A 22301-nucleotide genomic window follows, 5' to 3' on the forward strand; every position below is an offset into this window, starting at 1 on the left:
GGTGCCTTCACGAAGCCCACAGGAAGGGCGCAACATCAACAACCTTCCCTGAGAGTTTGTCCCCAACAACGGAGGTTCCGTTCTTAACCATTGGTGCTATTCACGTACAAGCATTCCTGCAAAGACCCCCCTCACACAACTTACTTGTGGGATCACCTGACACCATAACTACCCAACCACCCGCTCTGGTCTGGCACCGTTACAATATGCCTTCCGCATTTGGAAGAAAACGAAATCTTTTGCTGCGGCACCATCCCTGGCGTACAAAGTCCACCAAACCTGCGCCTGGAAAGTGAACCTTGGGTGGGAATTTGGGGTGAGGCTCACCACTCACCTCCCGCCTTGCGGATGTGCAGGACGTAACCGATTATGGCCTCTGTCACTTCCATGGGGGGCTCCAGCCAAGACACCTGGATGGAGGTGGTGGAGAGGGCAGTGGCCTGGACCCCTTCTGGGGAGCTGGGCAGCTCCTTGGACAGAGCCACAGCTAGCCGGGCACTGGCCTGGTTGGTCCCTGCGCTGTTTTCCGCAATGCACTGGTAGATGGCTTCGTCCGCTGAGGTAATCCGCTGGATCATCAAAGTGCTATGGAAAGGTTTTTTTGAGGGGGAGAGAGGCATTAGCAAGACAAAGACAGACGGTGTTGTGGCAGAAGAGGTGGAAAGTCTTCTCTTTGGTTTAGAAAAGGGCACAACTCTGCTGATTTTCACTTTGAAAACACCTGGTTCGGCAGGTGCCGGCTTTAACCACTGTTAAGGAACTCGTCTGCCTTGACTGTTGTGAACATGGCACGGAATTTTGAATTATTACTTTTTGTAGCCTGACAGTCAGTGACAGAGAAAAGGGAGGTAAATGTCCCCAAATGAATAAATGAGTAATTTGGAATATGCAGAAAATATAAAAAAAATAATTGAAGGAACCGCAGAAAGAGGGGGGAAGGAAGTCAGGTTTCGAAATGTTAAAATGATTATAAAATTATTGAAATGGATAAAATTGAAAATTGATAATAATAATAATAATAATGGCATGCTGTGACCGTCCTATGCTTCCAGGATTTTTTTAAAAAATGTTTTATTGTTTTACTAAGTATACAACATGACTAACAAAGTATTCCTACAATTCAACAGGGGGGAAAGTAGAGCATGGTCAGGTATAAGGTAAGGAGATGAAAGACAGAAAGAAAAAATATTAAAAGAAGCCTGCACAACAGAGGCAACATGGCAGTATTCCAAGATAAGACACACGGAGTGGATCAGAAACTCATATAATCAAAAACAGCAGCAGATGAAATCATATTTGGATGGAATTTGCCATCTGCGTTGTTTAACAAACTGATGGAGAAAAGGGAGATAAAGAGTTCTTAATGGCTGAGAAATGTTCTCTGTCTGTCTGTCTGTCTGTCTGTCTGTCTCCCTCCCTCCCTCCCTCCCTCCCTCCCTCCCTCCAGCCTTTGGAAAGTTACACTCTTCCTGTGTTTCCTGAATACACACAGACACAGACACACATCCCTCTCTCTACATAGGGCTCCTTCAGCAGGAAGTAGGATGGGGATAAAACTAGAATTAGTTGACTCTTGTTGGCTCTGGCGCCCCCTGCTGCTGGGCTCCCTGCCTTCCATCCCACCAGACCCCAAAGGGCACCAGCTGCCACCACTGCCCAGCCCTGGCTTAATCCTTTCTAAGTGTGTTCTCTGAGGACGTTCCCGGTCTCACCTGTTGTTGTGCGTCAGCTTGATGTTCTCGCCGGGCGCCAGGACCTTGCCGTTCTTCAGCCAGATCAGGTGGGGTTCCGGCACACCTTGGGCCACGCAGGTGAAAATGGCGCTGCTGCCGGGGGGCTTGGAGACGGATTGGGGCCATTGCACAAACTCGGGCGGGGCTGAGGTGGAGAGGAGAGCAGGAAGGGAAGTTTAGTCAGGGTACCAAGCCAACATCTTAGGGTCGTGAACATTACCGGCAATGGCTGGTTTGAAAAAAGCAACCCTACGGGCATAAGAACATGAGAAGAGTATCATCCTTCTCTAAACTAAATGAACACTTCAGCAAGACCTCTCTGCCCTGCTTCATCTGCTTCATCTAATTTACTGTATCTGCCTATCCACCCATAAATGTTCAGAGGAGGGTGGCCAGGGTCGAAGCACCCAAGCTCAGAGATTTTGTTTTGTATGCAGAAAGATCCTCTGCAGGGCCAGATTTAGGTTTGATGAGGCCCTTGGCTACTGAAGGTAATGGGGCCCTTTATATGTCCAGCTGTCCTTTGTCAACAACAAATTGTCGCTGTTTTTTGTGCTGAATATATGCTACATAGTAATGTATGGACCTAATAGGTATCTAAAGCCGTTTGCGCATGTTGCCATGCAACCAGCCCATGCAGAATGTAGGCACCCTATATCTAGAAAGGAGCAAACCAGTGATATTTTAGGGAGCAGGCTAGCCGGCGAGGCCCATGACTTACATCAGGGGTCAGCAAACTTTTTCAGCAGGGGGCCTGTCCACTGTCCCTCAGTGCTTGTGGGGGGCTGGACTATATTGGGGGGGAATGAACGAATTCCTATGCCCCACAAATAACCCAGAGATGCATTTTAAATAAAAGGGCACATTCTACTCATGTAAAAACACGGTGATTCCCGGACCGTCTGCGGGTCGGATTTAGAAGGCGATTGGGCCGGATCCGGCCCCCGGGCCTTAGTTTGCCTACCCATGACTTACATCATGGGAGCTACACAACACAAAACACTGCTGCTGTATGTAGGCTTTATTTTATTTGGTTTTTATCTTATATTTTGGAAATGTACATCCAGGTGTGTTTTTTTCCTTTAATTTTTTGGGGGGTGCTCCCAAGAGAGTGGGGCCATAAGCTATAGCTTGTGTAGCTTATACGTAAATCTGGCACTGGTCCCTGGGGTCAATTTGGGTAAGACCCATTGGAAAGACCCTTTGCCCAAAAACCAGTCACCACTGAGCTAGTTGTGACTTGGTATAAGCTCCTACTTTGGAGGGGCTGTAGCCCACCAGCCCAACATCTGCCTTGGAAGAGCTCCTTGGAGAAAAATGTGTGGGATATAAATGCAAAAATAAATAATAAATAGTGGGGAGGGTTGGAGTCATGTGCATGCATAAATACACATGGAATTGCGTGTGCGCACCCCGTGTCTCTCCTCTCAGCGCATCCACACCCGCATGGTGCTCTGTGGACCAACGCCACAGTTTCTCGTGACCCTTTCTGAATCTGCCTTTGCCCTGCTCCCTTCTTTTCCAGCTCCGAGGACTCAGATGTGCCAAAAATAATGTCCACTGCCCATTTCGCAGCCTCTCTCTCCCTCAGGATCTGGTTGCCGGGGTCACCTCCCTCCTCTCCCCCCCCCCCGCCCTAGGGGGTGGGGGGTGGGGTGGGGCAGAGTTCCCGCTAGACACAATTACAAATCCACTCAACCCTGCCAGACGCACGAACTCTCTCTCTCTCTCTCTCTCTCTCTGCAAATCCTGCATTATGCAGCATGCGCACAAATTGCACAGAGACGAGGCCTTGGAAATTTCGTATGGTTCACGTGTGTTTTTTTAAAAAAAGTTTTCAAAGAAGAGGGAGTCAAACACACACACACACACACACACACAGAGAGAGAGAGAGAGAGAGAGAGAGAGAGAGAGAGAGAGAGAGAAGCAAAACAGCTCTCTGCAATGGGCAGAATTTTATTTTATTTTTTAAAAAACCCTCACTTATTAGATTTCCCACATCGTTCTCAGTTTCTGACCCTCCTCGCCCCGTTCCCTGGATTCACCAAAATGCTTTCCTGGTTCTCCTTTGCTAAGAAACAAAAAGAAATCATTGTGTTAAGCGAATGCATCTTGTCCTAAATCATCTTTTTTTTTTTTTTTGGTGTGCTTCAGGTTACAGACGCTTCAGGTTACAGACTCCACTAACCCGGAAATAGTACCTCTGGCGAAGAACTTTGCTTCAGGATGAGAACAGAAATCGTGCGGCGGCAGCGGAACGCCCCATTAGCTAAAGTGGTGCTTCAGGTTAAGAACAGTTTCAGGTTAAGAACAGACCTCCAGAACGAATTAAGTTCTTAACCCGAGGTACCACTGTATACAGGATTGTCTTCAGACGGTTCGGGGGGGGGGGTCAGATAACTCCATACCCTCCATCAATTTAGGACATTCCAGGATCAAATCAGAAACCAGGATGGCTTCTCTAAATCAGGGATGTCCCTGGAAAATAGGCTCCGTGTGTGATGGTGCTTTAAGTGAAGTTTGCTAAGGGTGATCAGAGTTGTTAAGAGACCCCCTCTTCCCCTCCAATACCCAGAGTTCTCTGGGGTGCTAAACTACACTGGGAATTGTAGCTCAGTAGAAAACTCCATTTCCCAATATTCTCAGAGGGAAAGCCACATATTTTAAGGCAATATGATACGGCTGAAAGGCATGTGGCATCCTTTAAGTTTTGAACTGGACTTTTTGGAGCCATTTTCGAAAGACATCTAAATCCCTCTTTTCGGGGCAGGCCGGCTGCGGAAGGAATCGGGCTCGGGCGCCACAGCCCCATGGATCGGTCCTGGTCCCCCAGCTGCGCCACAGCCGAGAGGAGCCCCTCTCAACACCCCCGCCCCCCACCCCTGGCCACAGCGTGGGAGCGGCCTCGGAGGCAGATGTCACATTGAAAGGCCTGACACCCTCCAGAAAAGAAGCTTTAAGCTTGCGAGACGGGCCGCATCTCATTAGCTCGCCAAAGGGCTGGGAAATGCACAGCGGCCCCCTCCCTGCCTCGCCCCCCAAACAAAGGAGAGGAGAGACGGCCCCTCACTTGAAAATGGCTTTGTCGTCCAGACGGGACCGGCATGGCAATGGAGGGGGGCGAGAGAGCGAACTCTGCCCTTTCCCTGTGCCCCATAGAATGCGCCAGAGGAATCTGCGCACCCTCTCACACGCTCAGCAACCACCCTGAAACATATGCTCGCTCGGACCCTTGCTCTTGGCGGAGCTGGGAGATAACAGGAGGTCAGGAAGCAGGGAGTTTAAAAGAATCTGAAGGGACATGGAGATACCCCCCGGCCTTCTGGATAGCCCCCTAGCCATCGCTCAGGAATACAGCACCTGCCTTGCAGACAGAAGGTCCCAGGTTCTCCAAGTAAGGCTAGGAGTTGTCCCACACCTGAAAACCCGGAGAGCCACTGGCCTTTGTTCAAAAGTTTGAGGACTAGAACCTTGCATTCTTTTTAAGGGGAGGGTTGCAGCTGGGTGGGAGAGAATCTGCTTTGCCTGCAGAAGGGTCAGTCCCCAGCTTCTCCAGGAAGGCCTGAGAGTCGTCCCTTCCCTGAAACCTTGGGCAGCGGCTGCCGGTCCGTGAGGACAACAGTGAGCTAGCTGGGTCAAGAGCTTGACTCAGGCTGAAGTGGTTTCCTCTGCTCTGAATGCCACAGAACACCTGCTATGCATGCAGAAGATTCGATCTCTGGCACCCGTGGTTAGAAGCAGGCAGGCAATGGGGAAGAACCTTTATAACCTGAGCGCCTAGATGGATGCTGCCAGTCCGAGCAAGCAATACTAGCCTAGGTGAATAAATAGGTCAACACCACAATTGCCTCATTACATAAACCGTGTTCAGAATACCACAACACACACGTAACTGGCTGTAAAGTAACATAACATTATATATAATAAAACTGTAATTGTCATATCAAAAAATTGCAAAGCACAGTTCCTGGTGGCCATAACATATCATATTACTATTAATATGTTTTGTGTGTGTTGTGGTATTCTGAACATGATTTACGTAATGAGGCGATTGTGGTGTGCGTTGACCTAGCCATTTGCCATGGCTGTTTCTATTGATATAATTTAGGTAATTAATGATGTTACATGTTAATAGTTTGATTATTACAATATAAAAAGTGGAAACAGCAATGACTATGTGTTGTGGTATTCTGGAGGTGAAGAAATAGCCTGACATACTCTCTTCCTAATGTTCCTTTCATCTCCGCAGTATATCAGTTTTAATGCCACCTTTTCCTCCAGAGAGCTCAAGGGCAGCTACATGGCATAGGGGGGATTCGAACCCTGATCTCGCCCAGGTCCTAATCCGACGCTCTAACCACTGCGCCACACTGAGAGAGGGACCCACTGTCCCAACAGCCTAACACTCTCCACCCCCTTTTTAATCTAAGCAGTGGACCTCTAAGCCAGCCCATTCTGCACCTGAACACTTCTGATAGCTTAGGGGGCTGACCCCCACGCTAAACACCTCTTTGCCTCTTAACAATGGACTGATCCTCCTATTTTTCCATTTTCGCCTCCAAGTCCATATTCATGTGTCATCCTAGAGAGAAGAAATCGAAGGGGATCTGGCAGCAGTGTGTGTGCGTGTGTGTGTGTGTGTGTACGAGGGGGGTCATGACCTCTGCCCTTTCACCCCGCAAAGTCAAGTGTGCCATTCCCAGCTGGGACGTGCTGGCCAAACCTCGGAGACTCCATCTTCACCCACCTTCTCGTCGCACCCTTGACCTCTCCTGCGGACCCTCGAACAGCCATAGCTCATGTGCTGGAGGGGGTAGAGGAAGGCTTAAGGGGCATTCCTGTACCCCTTGACTCCCTAACACAGACTGCTGCTTTCTTCACGCACACACAGACACACATACACACACACACACACACACACACACACACCTTTGTATGAAAACAGAGCCCTGCCAATTCCGAATTCACCGCCACCGCAAGGGGTCCATTTGGCCGACGCTGTTCTCCTGACAGGTTTGTGGGGTGGCTGTTTTGGGGGGGTTTTTTTGCTCCCATCAATCACCCCCAGGCACTTTTGTCCTCAGCGCATGGGTCATGGAATCGACCCCACATCTCTTTATCTGAGCCACGGCCCAGAATCGATGGCCGCTCTGGGGGCTGGTTCGATCCTGCCTCTCATCAACCCTTGAGATGAGAAAGCGGCGGGGCAGGGGAGAGAGGCAAGGAGAGGGGGCAGCGAGATGTTCTGAAATGAAACTGATATCGGGGACAAAACACCTTGAAGAGAGAGAGAGAGCCAAGACAAGGGGACATTGCAATTTCTGTCGAGCAGAAAATTGAGGAGATGAGCCGTTTATGGTGAGGCGTCCAGGACTTTGTGTCCCGGAGGCAAAGGTCACTGGGGTTTGTAGCCGGACTTAGGAGGCCTTACGGACTCAGAGATGTTTTTACCAGCGTAATCAGGGATTTTTCATAGGCAAAAACATGGTGGCGGGTCAGGTCACCGGCCGACAGATTCAGAACCCCAGTAAAACATTTATGAGGCTCCAACGAAACCGCTTCACCCCTCTTGATGGCTTGTGTTGACATTGATGGTGGTGATTACTGGGGGGAAGATTAATCAGTGTTAGGGTGGGGGGGTGAAGGCTTGTCTGTTGCAAAATCCCAAGGGGAGGGGGAAACCTCTTGCCCCGGCACTCACATAGGCGAAGAGCCTTGAGGGGTTAAACCGAAACAATCCCGCTATCCCCAGTATCCTGATTCCGTCAGCGTCCAGCCCGATAATCCACAAGCACAATGGTAACAGCTCTCCCCATGATCTGGCGTTCAGAGGCAGGCTATACCTGAACATGGAAGTTCTGTTTCCCACCTACGTCGGCTATTAAAATAAGCATGATAAGGAAGGTTTGGATCCTGCATAGCCATTCTAGTCCACTTAGTGTCTAATCAGATGTCTGCTGGTTTTCTGGATTCCTCCACCAGGCATAACCCACATGCTTTCAATTCTACCATAGGGACTAGAAACCTGGGGATTTTTTATATAAAAAAAGCTGCCAATTTCACTTTATCTCATTTTATCATTTTTTCCCAAACAGTTGCAATATCTCCATATCTCCACATCACTTTGAGGTGGGCGTGTTACTGGTTTTTTAATAATAATAATAATAATAATAATAATAATAATAATAATAATACAGTGGTACCTTGGGTTACATGCGCTTCAGGTTACAGACGCTTTAGGTTACAGACTCCGCTAACCCATAAATATTACCTCGGGTTAAGAACTTTGCTTCAGGATGAGAACAGAAATCATGTGGCGACGGTGTGAGGCCCCATTAGCTAAAGTGGTACCTCAGGTTAAGAACAGTTTCAGGTTAAGAATGGACCTCCAGAACGAATTAAGTTCTTAACCTGAGGTACCACTATAATCCTCAATGGGGATTTGAACCTAGGTTCTAGTCTGGCACTTTAATCAGTACACTGCACTGGTTCTGGACAAACTAGGTGTGCTGAGAAATGGGCATACGCTTTGCACATGCTCAGAATCACATGCTTCCCTTTAATTTCTGCTCCATGCAGAACGCCGCACACCACCCGACACTCTCCCCACCGATGGCAGAAAGGACAAGGAATGCAACGCAGGCCAAGTACTCTAGCCAGACACCGCCACCCTGGTCCGCTGAGGCCCACACTCACCTTGAACCATGAGGATGCCCTGTGCCGTACGGCGAACCCTGGTGCCAGGCCGGTTGGCGGCGCAGACGTAAACTCCGGCGTGCTTCACAGACACGTCTGAGATCATGAGGTTCCCAGTTCCCAGGACCTGGATCCCTTCGACGCCGATGGAACGTCCGTCTGTGAGGAGAGAGAGAGAAGGCGACACATTAAGATTTGTAGGGACGCGAGTGTGCCAGTGTCACGCAAACACGGACCTCCACAGAGAAGCTTCTCTCTCCCTCCAAAATGGCATGAGGTCTGGTTACACAAATATGATTACTCTCTCTCAATTTCCCCACTCACCCAAGCGACTCCAAGACACGATCGGCCGAGGGTTGCCAGTAGCGATGCATTCCAAGATGGCCGTCTGGTGCACCGTGATGGTCAGGTTCTGCGGACCGGAGAGGATGACCGGCTCCTTGTAGAGCTTGGCCACTGAGACTGGTGAGAGAGAATGGAGGGGAAATGAGGTGGGTTCCTCGTCCCCCTGAACTTATGAGCCCATCATTTCCAGAGGCACAGAAAGCAATCCGAGCTTAGCATCCAAAAGGGCAGCTCTTACTAATCTGCCAGTTATGGTTTCCCTCGGTTCCTCGTTTTTCCTTGATTCACCCATTAGACTGGCAACTTGGACCTTTATTTAATTAATGCTGTCTGTCCATTTTGGCTTCTCGTTTCCCCAGAGTTCAGTCCAGTTCTCCACATTTCCACATCAGCTTGCAAACTTCTTTTCTAAGCCCTCACACACAAAAAATTCTCAGTATTTTAGCGTGTGTTTCTCCTGATGGACACATATATTTTTTTTCCTTTGCCATTCTTCCTAATGCAAGGCATCTTTCTGTGTTATTTGTATCCATTCTTAGCCCTGCTCAGAGTAGGCCCACCCAAGTTAACACACGTGCCCGATATAGGGTTCTATGTAGCAGTTCTATGTAGAACTTCATAGAATCTTAGAGTTCAAAGGGACACCTACGGTCACATAGTCCTGCAATGCAAAGGAATCTCAGCTATCGGAATCTCAACTTCGTCAGATACAACTTTTGGTTTCGAAAGCACCTCAGAGAAACCCCTGCCCCACCTTGCCAACTCCACACCCTCTCTCTAGCTCACTAGACCAGTGGCCAGTTTTCCAAATACCCCCCAAGGAAAACCAGCTGGCTTCCCTGCCTCATCCCAGATGTGATTCAGCTGTGGGTCCTGCATTGCAGAGGGCTGGATGGCCCTCGGCTGATTCTCACCGCTAAGGCTCAGCATGGCATCCTGGCTGTACCGGGTGTTGGCGATGTTGCTGGCCACACAGCGGTAGGTGCCCACGTCGGAACGCCGCACGCCCGTGATCTGAAGGATCCCAGTGGGGAGCAGCGTGTACCTGGCGGAATCAGGAAGAGAGAGAATGAAAGAGAGAAGAGGTTGGAGGTGGGTCTCCCGCCTCCCCTGGGCCAGCGGGGGGAGTGAATCCCCATTGAAGGAAGGCTGCAGCCTTTGGGACTTGGAGATGGCTTCTGATGTCCAGTGAAATGGATAACATGGATAGGGGGAAATGGAAGGGAGAAGGGAAGCAGGACAAATCCATCAGCTCTGCTAAGTGACCGGCAGCTGCGTGAGGCCCAGGTAAAGGTAAAGGTAAAGGGACCCTGATCATTAGGTCCAGTCGTGGCCAGCTCTGGGGTTGCGGCGCTCATCTCGCTTTATTGGCTGAGGGAGCTGGCGTACAGCTTCCGGGTCATGTGGCCAGCATGACTAAGCCGCTTCTGGAGAACCAGAGCAGCGCACGGAAACGTCATTTACCTTCCCGCCAGAGTGGTACCTATTTATCTACTTGCACTTTGACATGTTTTCGAACTGCTAGGTTGGCAGGAGGTGAAGCCCAGAACTTTGCCCCCAAGTCCTGCCTTGGTGTTTTATATATATATATATATATATATATATATATATATATATATATACATACATACACACACACACACACACACTTTCATTAAATTTTCTGTTTTACAATTTCAAACCAACATTTTACAAACTTTAAACTATACAACAACTTCCCTTCTTCTCTTTCCGTTTTACATATTACATCTATCTGCATATTTTGTTATAACCATTCAAATCAATTTTCCACCCTTACACCCCTCAAGAATTATTTACTCTGTTGAATTTATCTTAACGCTGTCAGTGTTTTCAGCTGTATGCAGCTATTTCCCATGTACTCAATAAACGTTTTCTAATCTGCTTTAAACTGTATTTTTCCATCTATAAGACGCCCCCATATATAAGATGCCCCCTATTTTGGGGGACTCAGATTTAAGAAAATGAGGGGAGATGTATCCGTGTATAAGACACCCCCTAATTTTTGACATTATTTTTAAGGAGAAAAACCTAGTCTTATACACGGAAAAATACGGTATGTTGTTCTTCCTCTCTTATGCTGTATGTTAAACCTGCAAGTTGTGCATATTCTATCAACTTGAATTGCCCGTCCTCTTTAGCTGGGATGTTGCTCCCTTGTTGGTTATTGCTGATTCCTTGTTGGTTATTGCTGATTCCTGGGACGCTTCCTTCCTTCCCTCACCTTACACTCACTCACCACAAACCAAATCTGTAACACACAAGCACACCAGTCCCCTCCAACCGTACCACCAGCACCCTAGGCCCTTTCAAGAGCTCACCGGTAGTCATCCGTCAGCAGGGCTGTGCGGTTGCGCTCCCAGGTTATCGTGGCTTCGGGGACGCCCTGGATGAAGCACTGGAACCGGGCGACGCCTCCCTCTTCTACGGCCATGGATTCCGGGTGCATGTGGAATTTGGACAGAGCTGCGGGGAGAAACAGGGCGCGATCACCACCGCCACCCCCAAGACGCATGCGGAGCTCCCCCCCAGCAATGTTGCTGGCATCATCTACAGTCGTACCTTGGGACTTGTATGTTTTGGCTGCCAAACGCGGCAAACCCAGACGTCAGTGTTCTGGTCTGCGAACGTTTTTCAGAAGCCAAATATCCTACACAGCTTCCCACGGCTTCTGACTGAGCGCAGGAAGCTCCCACAACCAATCGGAAGCCAGGCCTTGGCTATTGAACGTTTTCGGAAGTCAAATGTGTGGGGATGATTAGGGAGGCAGGAGAGGATATATTATTGAATGATATCCTTCCTAACTTGCGCTAGCAAGTTCCGTATTCCAGCAGAGTTCCAAACATCCCCCTTTTTAAATTATGCAGCAATCAGCTTGTTCCTGACTCATCTGAGTCCTACTATTAAAGATACCTTCATGGTAAAATCCCTTCTAATCCCTCTTAAAAAGAATAAACACAAGAATCTGATTAATGTTAATATAAAAGTAGTTTACTCACAGATTCATTCAGGTTCACAAACATATCCCTGAAGGCAGGCTTAGGTTACGTAACAACTAGAACTATTCCATAAAGGAGTTAGTCCCAACAAGTGACTGCGACTAAGCAGTCACTTCTGCAAACACACAGCAACATACAAAATGGAGAGCACACACCGATCAGAACATGGAGGCCATGTGCTCCTCCATGCTAGTGCAACATAGCATACCCTCTTCAAGTCACATGCAGTGGAAGTCTGTTCCAACTCAGGAGGAAATAGGAAGTCTTCTCCTGAGTGGTACAAAACATCTCCTAACATGTCCACTGTAGGAATGTTGTACTTGACTGCTATAAGTTTTGCATCCCACAGAATGGACTTCCGGAACGGATTATGTTTGAGAACCAAGGCACAGCTGTACGTAGAACCGTCAGCATGCATGGCACTTTTGGGAGCGGAAGCCCCTGCCCCAAGGACATTACAGTTCATGTGGTGTAAGAGATGGAGGAAGAGATCCCAGACCCAAGGACGTTACAATCCAAACTTGGATTGGTGGGAGAAGAGTAATAATGGTCAGCAAGACAGTTGGAACAGGGGGAGCTGCCTCATATGGAGTCAGGCCATTGGTCCATCTAGTTCAGTATTACCTACACCAGGCTTCCTCAGCCTCGGCCCTCCAGATGTTTTTGGCCTACAACTCCCATGATCCCTAGCTAGCAGGACCAGTGGTCAGGGATGATGGGAATTGTAGTCTCAAAACATCCGGAGGGCCGAGGTTGAGGAAGCCTGGCCTACACTGAGTGGCAGTGACTCTCCAGGAGGCCTCTCCCAGCCTTACCTGGAGATGCTGAAGATTGAACCCAGGTTCTTCTGCCTGAGGAGATTTCTGAGGGCCAGACAGAAAGGTCTGGAGAGCTCCTTCAGGCCTGAGCACCTCCACCCCGATGTATAAATTACAGAGTTAATAAAAAACATGGAAACAAAACAAGAAAACACTCCCACCGGGGTGGACTTGGTTAATTTTTTCGTAATATGGTACCCTACGCAAGGCCAAAATTTGGCACCCTCCCGTTTTGGAACGGATCTTCCCAATTTTGGAACTTCTCCATTTTGGACCCTCTCGGCTTGGCACAAATTTGGCACCCCCAAATGGATCTTCTCCATGATGGATCTTCTCAGTTTGGAGCCCTCTTGGCTTCCTTGCCCATTGCTGGATAACTTCCCGCACCACCCTAAATCCAGCGCTGCTCCCAGCCCACCCACTGCACCCTTTTTGAACCCACAGAAGATAGCGCCAAACGGCGGCCATCTTGGCCAGCTCAAACTCACTCGCAATTTGCACTCGGGCCTTGCGGCTGACCAGCAAGCCGTAGCGGTTCTGGGCAGTGCAGCTGTACTCTCCGGCACTGGAGTCATTCGTGCCGTTGGCGTCCGCCGCTCCGCCTCCCCGGGGCCGCCGGTGCACGCTTTCCAGCCGCAGGGAGCCGTTGGACAAGATGGCGGCATGGCTGTCGTTGGAGAGGGCCGCCCCGTTCCGGTACCAGGTGATGGCGATGGGCGCCTCACCTTCCACTTGGCAGTGCAAAAGGAGCGGGCGATCTCGGATGGCGATCACGTCGCTGGGCTCCAAGAGAAACGCCAGCTCTGAAGGGTAGGCCAGGCCTGTGAGAAAGAATGAGATTTACAGGCCTGGTAAGCCAGCCTCCACCATCCATGGTGGTTGTCTGTCTGTTGGTTTTTGTTTTAAAAGCAACATGCTATTTTACTTATTTATTTATTTCATAAAATTTGCTTTGAGGGTTGTTGGGTTTCATTTTGCTTCGTTTAAAACCAGGCGGCGTACACGTTTTATGAAATAAATAAAACTTGTATACCGTTTGATCGGAAAACAGAAAACCCTAAGCAAAATCTGAAAGAAATTTACAAAAAAAGAGTATTATTTATTCGTTTGCCAAAGCCATTACTGACAACAAAATACATTGCACGGATAAGACAATTGTCAAAACCAGGCATTCCGTCAGAAAAGAGTTGCTCCCCAGAAGAATTTAACTCGTCTCCACAAAATTTATATACTACCGTACTTGATTGTATAAAAACAACAACCCAAAGAAACCTCAAAGTGCTTTGCAAAATGAAGAATAAAATTATCAGTAAAAACAGCTATTTGAAACATTTTGAAAAATAATTAAAATCAACGATAAGCTTTTTTTTTTTTAAAGGCACTCTGCTACTGAGTTACAGCTCTTGCCCTTGAGAGAAAAACAGAACTTCTCTGTACTCAAGCAAGAACAAAAACACCTCTTATTTTCAGACTCTTGGGTGTATCTAGCTCAATATTGTCTACACTGACTGACAGCAGCTCTCCATGTTTTCAGGAGAGGGGACAATTCCCAGCCCTACTTAGAGATGGCAGGGATACAACCTGGGACCTTTTGCACGCAAAACAGATGCTCTACCCCTTCCCTTAAATAAAATAGTAAGATTCCAGTCCTCATTGTTCTGAACTAAGAGATGATTTCTTAAAAAGAGCAGAGGAAGCTGGAGGGAGGAAAAAGTGAGATATAAATGCAGTAAAATAAATAGAATTTTTTTTATTAATAACCAACAATGATTATTATTATTAAATAATAATAATAATAATCCAGAGTCAATGCAAGGATGCAACAACAACAAGCAAAGAGGTGACATTGCTCCTTCTCATCCTGCAATTCTCGTGCCAAGACCCCTTCTTCACTGCTCTCCCTCCCCCCACAAAAAACCCCCCTCATCCCCCTCCCCTTATGTCCCCAAATTGCCTCTGACTGCCAAAGAGCCTTGAACGGGAGTCTAAAATTAGCTCTGGGGACTTGGGGGAGAACAAGGGCAATTAAGAGCCTCTTGGCTTCCGAGTGGGGCCATTTCTATAGCTTCAAAGGGGCTAATCTCGCTTCCTTTCACCCTCACTTCCTGGCCCATACCACACCCCATTGGGGGTCGTCGCCCCCCTCTTCTCTCCCCCCCCCCCGCCCACCCGCCCAACACATCCGAAAGGCATTTCATTCACAAGCCGTGTTTTTTGGCCGCAGACCAAAGAGGGCCAACTCTGTCTCTGGCCACACCCTCCGGCAGTCGGGGTGTCTGCCAAAAAAAGGGACAAAAAAGGAGGAAGGAAGTTGGATTTGGGGTGAGGGGTGGGTTGGCACCATGCCGAAATGATGCTCTGCCACACGTCGGCTTGCGTCCTGGACTTGGAGGGGTTGAGGGCGTGTGGGCAAGGGCTCCAAGTCATGCACAGCTGGGGCCGGTGTGTGCTTGTAAGGCAATAATAATAATAATAATAATAATAATAATAATAATAATAATATATTATTTATACCCCACCCATCTGGCTGAGCTTCCCCAGCCACTCTGGGCAGCTTCCAATCAAGTGTTAAAAACAATACAGCATTAAATATTTAAAAACTTCCCTAAACAGGGCTGCCTTCAGATGTCTTTTAAAGAGAGGGTAGCTGCTTATTTCCTTCACATCTGAAGGGAGGGCCACCACCGAGAAGGCCCTCTGTCTGGTTCCTTGTAACCTCACTTCTTGCAATGAGGGAACCGCCATAAGGCCCTCGGCGCTGGACCTCAGTGTCCGGGCAGAACGATGGAGGTGGAGACGCAGTGGGTTTTAGGGCAGAGTTTTTGGGGCCCAATTCAGTGGAATGAGCCGGAGGGTCCTCAGACACAGTGGGACGGGCTGGCAGCAGGCGTTGCGCCCTCTAAACATGTGTGAGTTGGCGATGGGGGCGCCATCATACCTGGAGCATAACAAAGCTGACTTATAGGTGTCACACTCACTCCAGGTCTGCCTAGGCCCGTTCTAACTCCCCTGCCTAACCATGACTCTCCCAGGGTCCCAGGCTCAGAAAGATCGTTCCAAAATCCCCAGCTCAAAATCCTTTTCTAACTAGAGAGGTCCAGGATTGAAACCAGGAGCTTCAAATCTTGTGCTCTACCACTAAGGAACACTGGTATTGGTTTTCGACCATCAGCCTATTGAGCCCAGTGTTGCCTACACGGACTGGCAGAGGCTTTCCAGTCTTTCTAGCTGGAGATGCCTGGGATTTTCTACATGGAAAGCATGTGGGTTAGCCCTGAGCTATGATCCTTTCCCTCAGTAGGTAGAGCGTGAGACTCTTAATCGCAGGGTTGTGGGTTTGAGCCCCATGTTGGGCAAGGGGTTGCTGCACTGCGGGGGGTTGGACTAGATGATCGCGATGGTCCCTTCCAACTCTACAATTCCGTGATGCTATAAAATACATTCAGATCACGGTCCTCATGTTTGTTAGAAAGGGATGGTTTAACAGGAACAAAAGGAAGCTATTTCCATCACGAAGTTAGCCCATTGGCCCAGCTAGCTCAGTGCACTGACTGGCAGCTGCTCTGCATGTTTTCAAGCAGGGATGCTACCTGGAGATGCCAGGATTTGAACCCGGGACCTTCTGCATGCTCTGCCTACCCGCAACAAAATAAATAAATAAATAAATAAAGTCAGATTCTACTTCTGAGAGGAGTTCCTGGTTCACTCCTTGGCCTCTCCTGTTAAGGCTGGAAGTTTCCCCTGGCTGAAACCCAGGACAGCTGCTGCCAGTCAGTGTAGACTGACTGTAGACTGACAGTGTAGACAATGTTGAGCGAGATGGGCTAAAGCTCTGACTCAGAATAAGGCAGCTTCCAATTTAAGCCAGCCGTTTATCCAGCGCCATGAGGACCAGAATTTCATTTTATTTTATTGAATTTCAGTGCCACCCTTCCTCATCATAAGACTCAGAGCAGCTCACAGCATCTCGCTTCACTTCTGAGGCCTGAGCTCAGCAGCGGTGCCTAAAATTCCTGAAAAGCCAAAGTCGAGTCGCCGAACTTTCTCCTCAGGTTCCCTCCTCAGGCGCAGCCCAGGGGAGAGGGCCTTCTTCTCCGCAGGATCCCTGGGGTGTCCACACACGGGTGCTGCCCACGTGGCCGCCCCAGACAACCTCCCTCTCTTTCCCCACCAACCCCATAATCTCCCAAACCAAACAGATGGAAACTGCTGTGCGAAGTGGGGGGAAATAAATAAAGAGACTTTAATCCCCTCAGAGAGAGGGCCGCTTGCTCAGCCGGCCGGCCGGCACAAAGTTAAACTCCGGGCGATGACAATGGGCTCTGTGGAGAAAAGGGGGGCGAGGGAGGTGGGGAGACGGGATTGTGTCTCCCCCCCCCCTTGACATCTTGATGGATGCCACCATTCAAGGCCGCCTTAGCAACTGCATGGCTGGCCGGGGAGGCCCCATAGCCCGGCTGTTGAGAGAGGCTTTGCGGGGGGCCCGGCATGGCGGACAATGGGCTGGGTCAGAAGGGGCCGAGGCAGGCCCTATTGTCCCGTCCCCTGCTCGGCAGCCCCCCGCCTTCCTCGCGCCCCATCTGCCGGCCCACGTGACGGGCTCGGGGTGAGGTTCCCATGACTTGCCCCATCACTCATGGACATGGGTCTCCATGTCGGACCCTCGCCTCCGCCCCGCCATCGGTCACGGGCCTAGGGCTGGCCGCCCCCCACCCGGTCACACACCCACCGTCCCTCAGGCTGGGCCAAAGAAGGGGGTTACGACCCCCAGGTTTCGCCTCCTTTCTAAGTCCCCTCAGGCAAATTGCCTTTGGACTTGACGTCGGGGCGCAACCGTTCGTGAAATGGAGTCGACGGGTCTGTGACGAGGAGAGGGTGCGAGGCTTGGCCTGAGCTGGCCAGAGTTGGGGGGCTGCGTACACACCCCACGTTCAAAGCACATTTGAACCACAGGCAGATGCCCTAAGGATCTGGGAACTGTAGCGTGCCCAGTTCACAGCGCCCTGACCAAACTAAATATGGTAGGCCATTGCACTCAATTCTGCACATCCCACTAGTTCCCTGGGAAGTCTAAGGTCTCCTTGGGCAGCCTACACACTGTTTATTTCAAGCAGAAGACTTCCCCCAGTGAATGCTAGGAACTGTAGCTTGCCCCTCAAAGAGCTACAGTTCCCAGCACCCTCAGCAAACTAGAGTTTTCAGGATTCCCCAGTTCTGCTTGGAAGAAAGGGGGTTCCCTTAGAATAAGGGTCGGGCTGGGAAACACAGTTTTGTACAAGGATCTCATGAAAGAAGAGTCCAGGAGTCAATGTTCTGCCCCTGCTTCTAATTCCCCATAATATCTCGGGTTACATACGCTTCAGGTTACAGACTCCGCTAACCCAGAAATAGTGCTTCAGGTTAAGAACTTTGCTTCAGGGTGAGAACAGAAATCGTGCTCTGGCAGCGCAGCGGCAGCAGGAGGCCCCATTACCTAAAGTGGTGCTTCAGGTTAAGAACAGTTTCAGGTTAAGTACGGACCTCCGGAATGAATTAAGTACATTTCTCTCTCTCTGTCTCTCCCTTTCCAGGGAAGTTTGGCAACTTAAATACGAGTTTGCCTTGTTCTCTCCCTCTCCCTCTCTCTCTCTCTCTCTCTCTCTCTCTCTCTCTCTCCCAGAGGCTTCTGCCATAAGATATTGGCAATTATGGGATGGGATGGTGGGGAGCAATTTGCCATGTCTCTTAGGGGCCCCTATGTATCCTGTGAGGGCCCCACACATCCCACAACAAACAGAGGTTGGAAAATATGGCTTGAACCGGAGCTGAATTTCTCATCACCACTATACTACCGTGCTATACATGATTATCTCTCCACTATCACCTTCATTCTAAATCATGCTTTAACTTCATCTGCCAAAATACAGGGGGCTGTTTCAAAGGCCAACCCGTCCCTGTTTTTGTGTTGTGGCTTTTTTAAGGGTGCAAACTGAAGTGGAAGCAATGTTTTTGTGTGTGTCTAATTCTGGTGCAATCAACATTAACAATAATAAATATATATTGGGCAACACCCCCGGGGGAGTAGGAATTTGCTCCCCGCTCCCTGCTCCCATTTGAGTTTGGTTGTCTCTGATGGAGCATCTCAGGGTCCTGAAATCAACCCAGTACCCACATCACTGATTTAGTGATAGGGCATTCCCCCCTTTCACCACAACTGATGCCATGAAAATGCACCAGTCCCAAATGTTGCCTCTTCCACCATCTGTCTTAGCTATAAACCATTGTAGATTATTATTATTATTATTATTATTATTATTACTACTACTACTACTACTACTACTACTACTACTACTACTACTACCAGCTAATAAAACACATCATGTGTAAGATCACTGAACTCTAGTTTTATTGAGATCATATCCAAGCTGCAATGACTTTGGAAAAACTTTGCTCTAAGAGCAAATGCCTTATATACTGAGTTACATCGCTGGTCCATCTAGTTCAGTAGTTATCCACCTAGCTTAGCAGCAGCTCTCTCCCGACTCTACCAGGGATGCTCACTGATTGAAACTGAGACCTTCTGCATGCAACGCAGATGCTCTCTCACAAGACTACAACCTTCCGAAACGGTGTGCAGAAACTTCTAACGGGAGAAATCTGTTTTGTAGATTCTGCACGGCTGTTTTGTCTGTTTGTTTTTCCCCTGTTGGGCTCACGAGGGGCAACCCTTTTGGAATTTGCAAACTTCCACGATGGCCTCTTTCAAGCATAATGCTGCCCAGCCAAACAGATCACTTGCTTAAAGTGGGTTAGTTTTAAGAGTTAGGTGGGTGGTGGAAGTAGCTGACTGCAAATATGTGTCAAATTAAAAGATTAGCAGTGCAGCATTTCAGATAAGTGCCTTATTATTTCAGCTGCAAATAAAGCTCAGTTTCGGGGGTTTGATGGGCACTAAGGAACTTTGGATAAAAGAAGAAAAAAGGGAGCAGGTTTTGGCACATATGAGACAAGATGGGTTGGTAACAAATCTTCATTAATATCTTTTTAAGGACCAGTAACAAACTGCATTAACTTACGAATTTTATTATTTGTGACAGACCAGTTCCAGCGCACATACAATATCAAGGAAGTCATAAAACACGATAGGGATACATTTGAATTTGCAATTAACTTATTTGCATTTCAAAATCCCAAAACTGACATCTATTTTTAAGGCCTTTGAAAGTACTTAAAAACAAAACAAAACTACACCCACTTCTGACAAGAAATATAATTTTCTTCTTCATGTTCTAGACTAACAGTTCCCAAACTTTCGCCCCCTCCACAGACCACTTAAAATTGGTTGAGTGTCCTGGCAGATAAACTTAACGATTGTTGCAGAAATTGCACCGTGGTGCTGGATGATTTTGAATTGTATTTTTTTACAGACACACCATGGACCATTCAAGTGGAATTTGTGGACTGCTGATGGTCTACAGACCTCAGTCTGGAAACTCCTTTTCTAGACACAGAGCATTTTTCCAAATTGGTGGGAGGGCAAATGATAATGGTTTTCAGGAAGGTAGCTGTATAGTGCAATGATATGGGTTCTTGCTCAGATATATTTTAAGTCCCACTGTGCTCTGCAGGGCTTGATCTTAAGAAAGTGCACATGAGATTTCACCCATAGCTGTGGCAAATTTCCCCTTGCCTCTTGAAATCTGCTTCAACTTTTTTTAAAAAAGAGCGGTGGTGGTTAAACAAACAAGCAAATGTGTGTTTAGGGTGAAACAGGGGGTCAAAATATGAAGGGATGTTTCCATTTTCTCCAGTGTTTCTGTGAAGAAGAAAAAAAACACAATAGCACCATAGCATGCCCCAATAAAACACACTAGAGAGTTAGGATCCATTAACTCTCGTGAGTTACAGCCTGCACCAATAGCCCTATAAAATGTGCCGCCAACAGACATCTCTGTGTAGGAGCTCCGAAGTCCTGCTCAGGCAGAGAAATAAACCTAGAAGACCTCTGTTTCCCCAGCCAGCTCTATTAACCTGCGTTAAGCACCCTTCTCCTTCCTGTACCCAGAGACGATCCACTGTAGGGTCACAAATTTCATACAGGGTGAGGTTCCTGTGTGCCCGGGATTGAGTTGAGACACGACCAGACTTTAAACCACAAAATCAAGATGAGAACACTCAGATCTACCCTATCCCAGTTTCCAAAGCACTGAAACAAATTTGTGAATGGGCTACACAACCAGAAAATAAAACCCCGAGACCTAGCTTTCGGGAGAGAATCCTTGTTCAACCCCCAAACAATCCAATCAGCTTTATTGCCACCTTCAAAAACCCAACAGCTTCAAGCTCCAATTGTCCTGTCTTGAGCAGACATCTGGGAGACAGCAAAACAACCCTGTCTAGGACTTGAAAAGAAAGAAACTCTTGCAACTGGCATAACTCCATCCCATCCATAGACCCTCCTTCCAAATTTCTGGTCCATCCATAGCTTGATTTACACAGCAGGGGATAAATGAACTGTTTCCTGTACTGGGGTTGCCACTCTATTGATGCTTATAAAACCTCGGTCTTCCCCCACTCCATTTGAACGTTCAGAATCTGATAAAGTTGTCCTGTCAGAGAAGAAATATCAAAACAGAAAAACACAAAATCATCTATTCTCTCATCCCTCCATGCACACAACTGTCAGACCATCAACTCTTGGTTTGGCAAACCAATCTGTGAACTCAGCCATAGTAGACTCGGTTTCCCCAATCTCCCAGTCTCCCGCTCCCCAGTTTGCAAATGAATAGAGCTCTCCCAACTCACTAGAGTGGTATTATAACCAGGGGGAAACCTATGGACTTTGAGATTTCACCCAGACCTAAGTATCCAAGATTTGACAATATGACAAACGCAAATTAAATTTAGACCCAAAGTGACTTGAGATTGCACTGCTATTTGGGAAGACAGGGGAATAATTTGCTGAAGTTTTTGCAATGAATGCTGGGGGGGGGGGGGAGGACACACACAACAGAATCTCTAACACATACCCCATCTCTATCCTCACTGATTTCTCCCAAATCCAGAATCGCTGCACCCGCCCCAAAATGGTTCAATTTCACACCACGGAGGAGAAACAACAGAAGTCCAACTAAGATATTGTTATCCATACATATACAGAGCTACGTAGTAAGGTGGATTCAAAGTGAATTAAGGAAGATACATATATATCTGAAAACCCACTTACCCCAATCTTGCAGAAACAGCCCCAAGACCAACCAACCGCTCCACGGTGACATCCCCCAAAATTTAGCACGCCGGTGGGTAAAACCATGAAAATAGGGAAAAATCCACTTGTATTTCTGAACAAAATACGCCAAAAAAAGGGGGAAAGTTTCTGCAGGAACTTTTTAAGAAAAAGGGTGGTCAGGAGGTAATTCCGTGTATGAGTTTTGGGCGATCTCTTCCAATTCAGCAAAGCACACCCCCCCCCCAAAAAAAACAACAAAAATTATTAGTCTTTGGCCTAAACTTGTATATATATGTTTTGCACTAGTCTGTGATCATGGCCCGCTTTCTAGTTCCACCCTCCCACCCACCCACCCCAATTTTCCTGACCCCTCAATTCCGCTGGCTTCTAACTTTGCTGGCCAGTGGCATCTCTCAGTGCTTCTGCCGGACAAGGGGTGAGCTGCCTTATTATTATTCCCATTGTTTGGCCTCTCTGACGGCCA

The 22301-nt window shown here is 48.2% G+C and overlaps 1 protein-coding gene across 1 annotated transcript in view; it reads right to left on the bottom strand.

Moving 5' to 3' along the window:
* Nucleotides 1-22050, bottom strand: part of LOC310833193 (immunoglobulin superfamily DCC subclass member 3-like) — a 32334-nt gene extending 10284 nt beyond the window's left edge. The window contains exons 1-8 of the mRNA XM_083715668.1: nucleotides 21815-22050; nucleotides 13098-13430; nucleotides 11114-11258; nucleotides 9689-9819; nucleotides 8754-8891; nucleotides 8430-8588; nucleotides 1713-1878; nucleotides 335-585 (exon numbers count right to left, since the gene is read on the bottom strand). Of these exons, the coding sequence (XP_083571794.1) occupies nucleotides 335-585; nucleotides 1713-1878; nucleotides 8430-8588; nucleotides 8754-8891; nucleotides 9689-9819; nucleotides 11114-11258; nucleotides 13098-13430; nucleotides 21815-21866 (1375 nt within the window). The 5' untranslated portion in view covers nucleotides 21867-22050. The remainder of the gene's footprint in view (nucleotides 1-334; nucleotides 586-1712; nucleotides 1879-8429; nucleotides 8589-8753; nucleotides 8892-9688; nucleotides 9820-11113; nucleotides 11259-13097; nucleotides 13431-21814) is intronic.
* Nucleotides 22051-22301: the final 251 nt, after the last annotated feature.

Source organism: Podarcis gaigeae, assembly GCF_964106915.1.
Source record: "Podarcis gaigeae genome assembly, chromosome: 16".
In the NCBI taxonomy this organism is placed as follows: Eukaryota; Metazoa; Chordata; class Lepidosauria; order Squamata; family Lacertidae; genus Podarcis; species Podarcis gaigeae.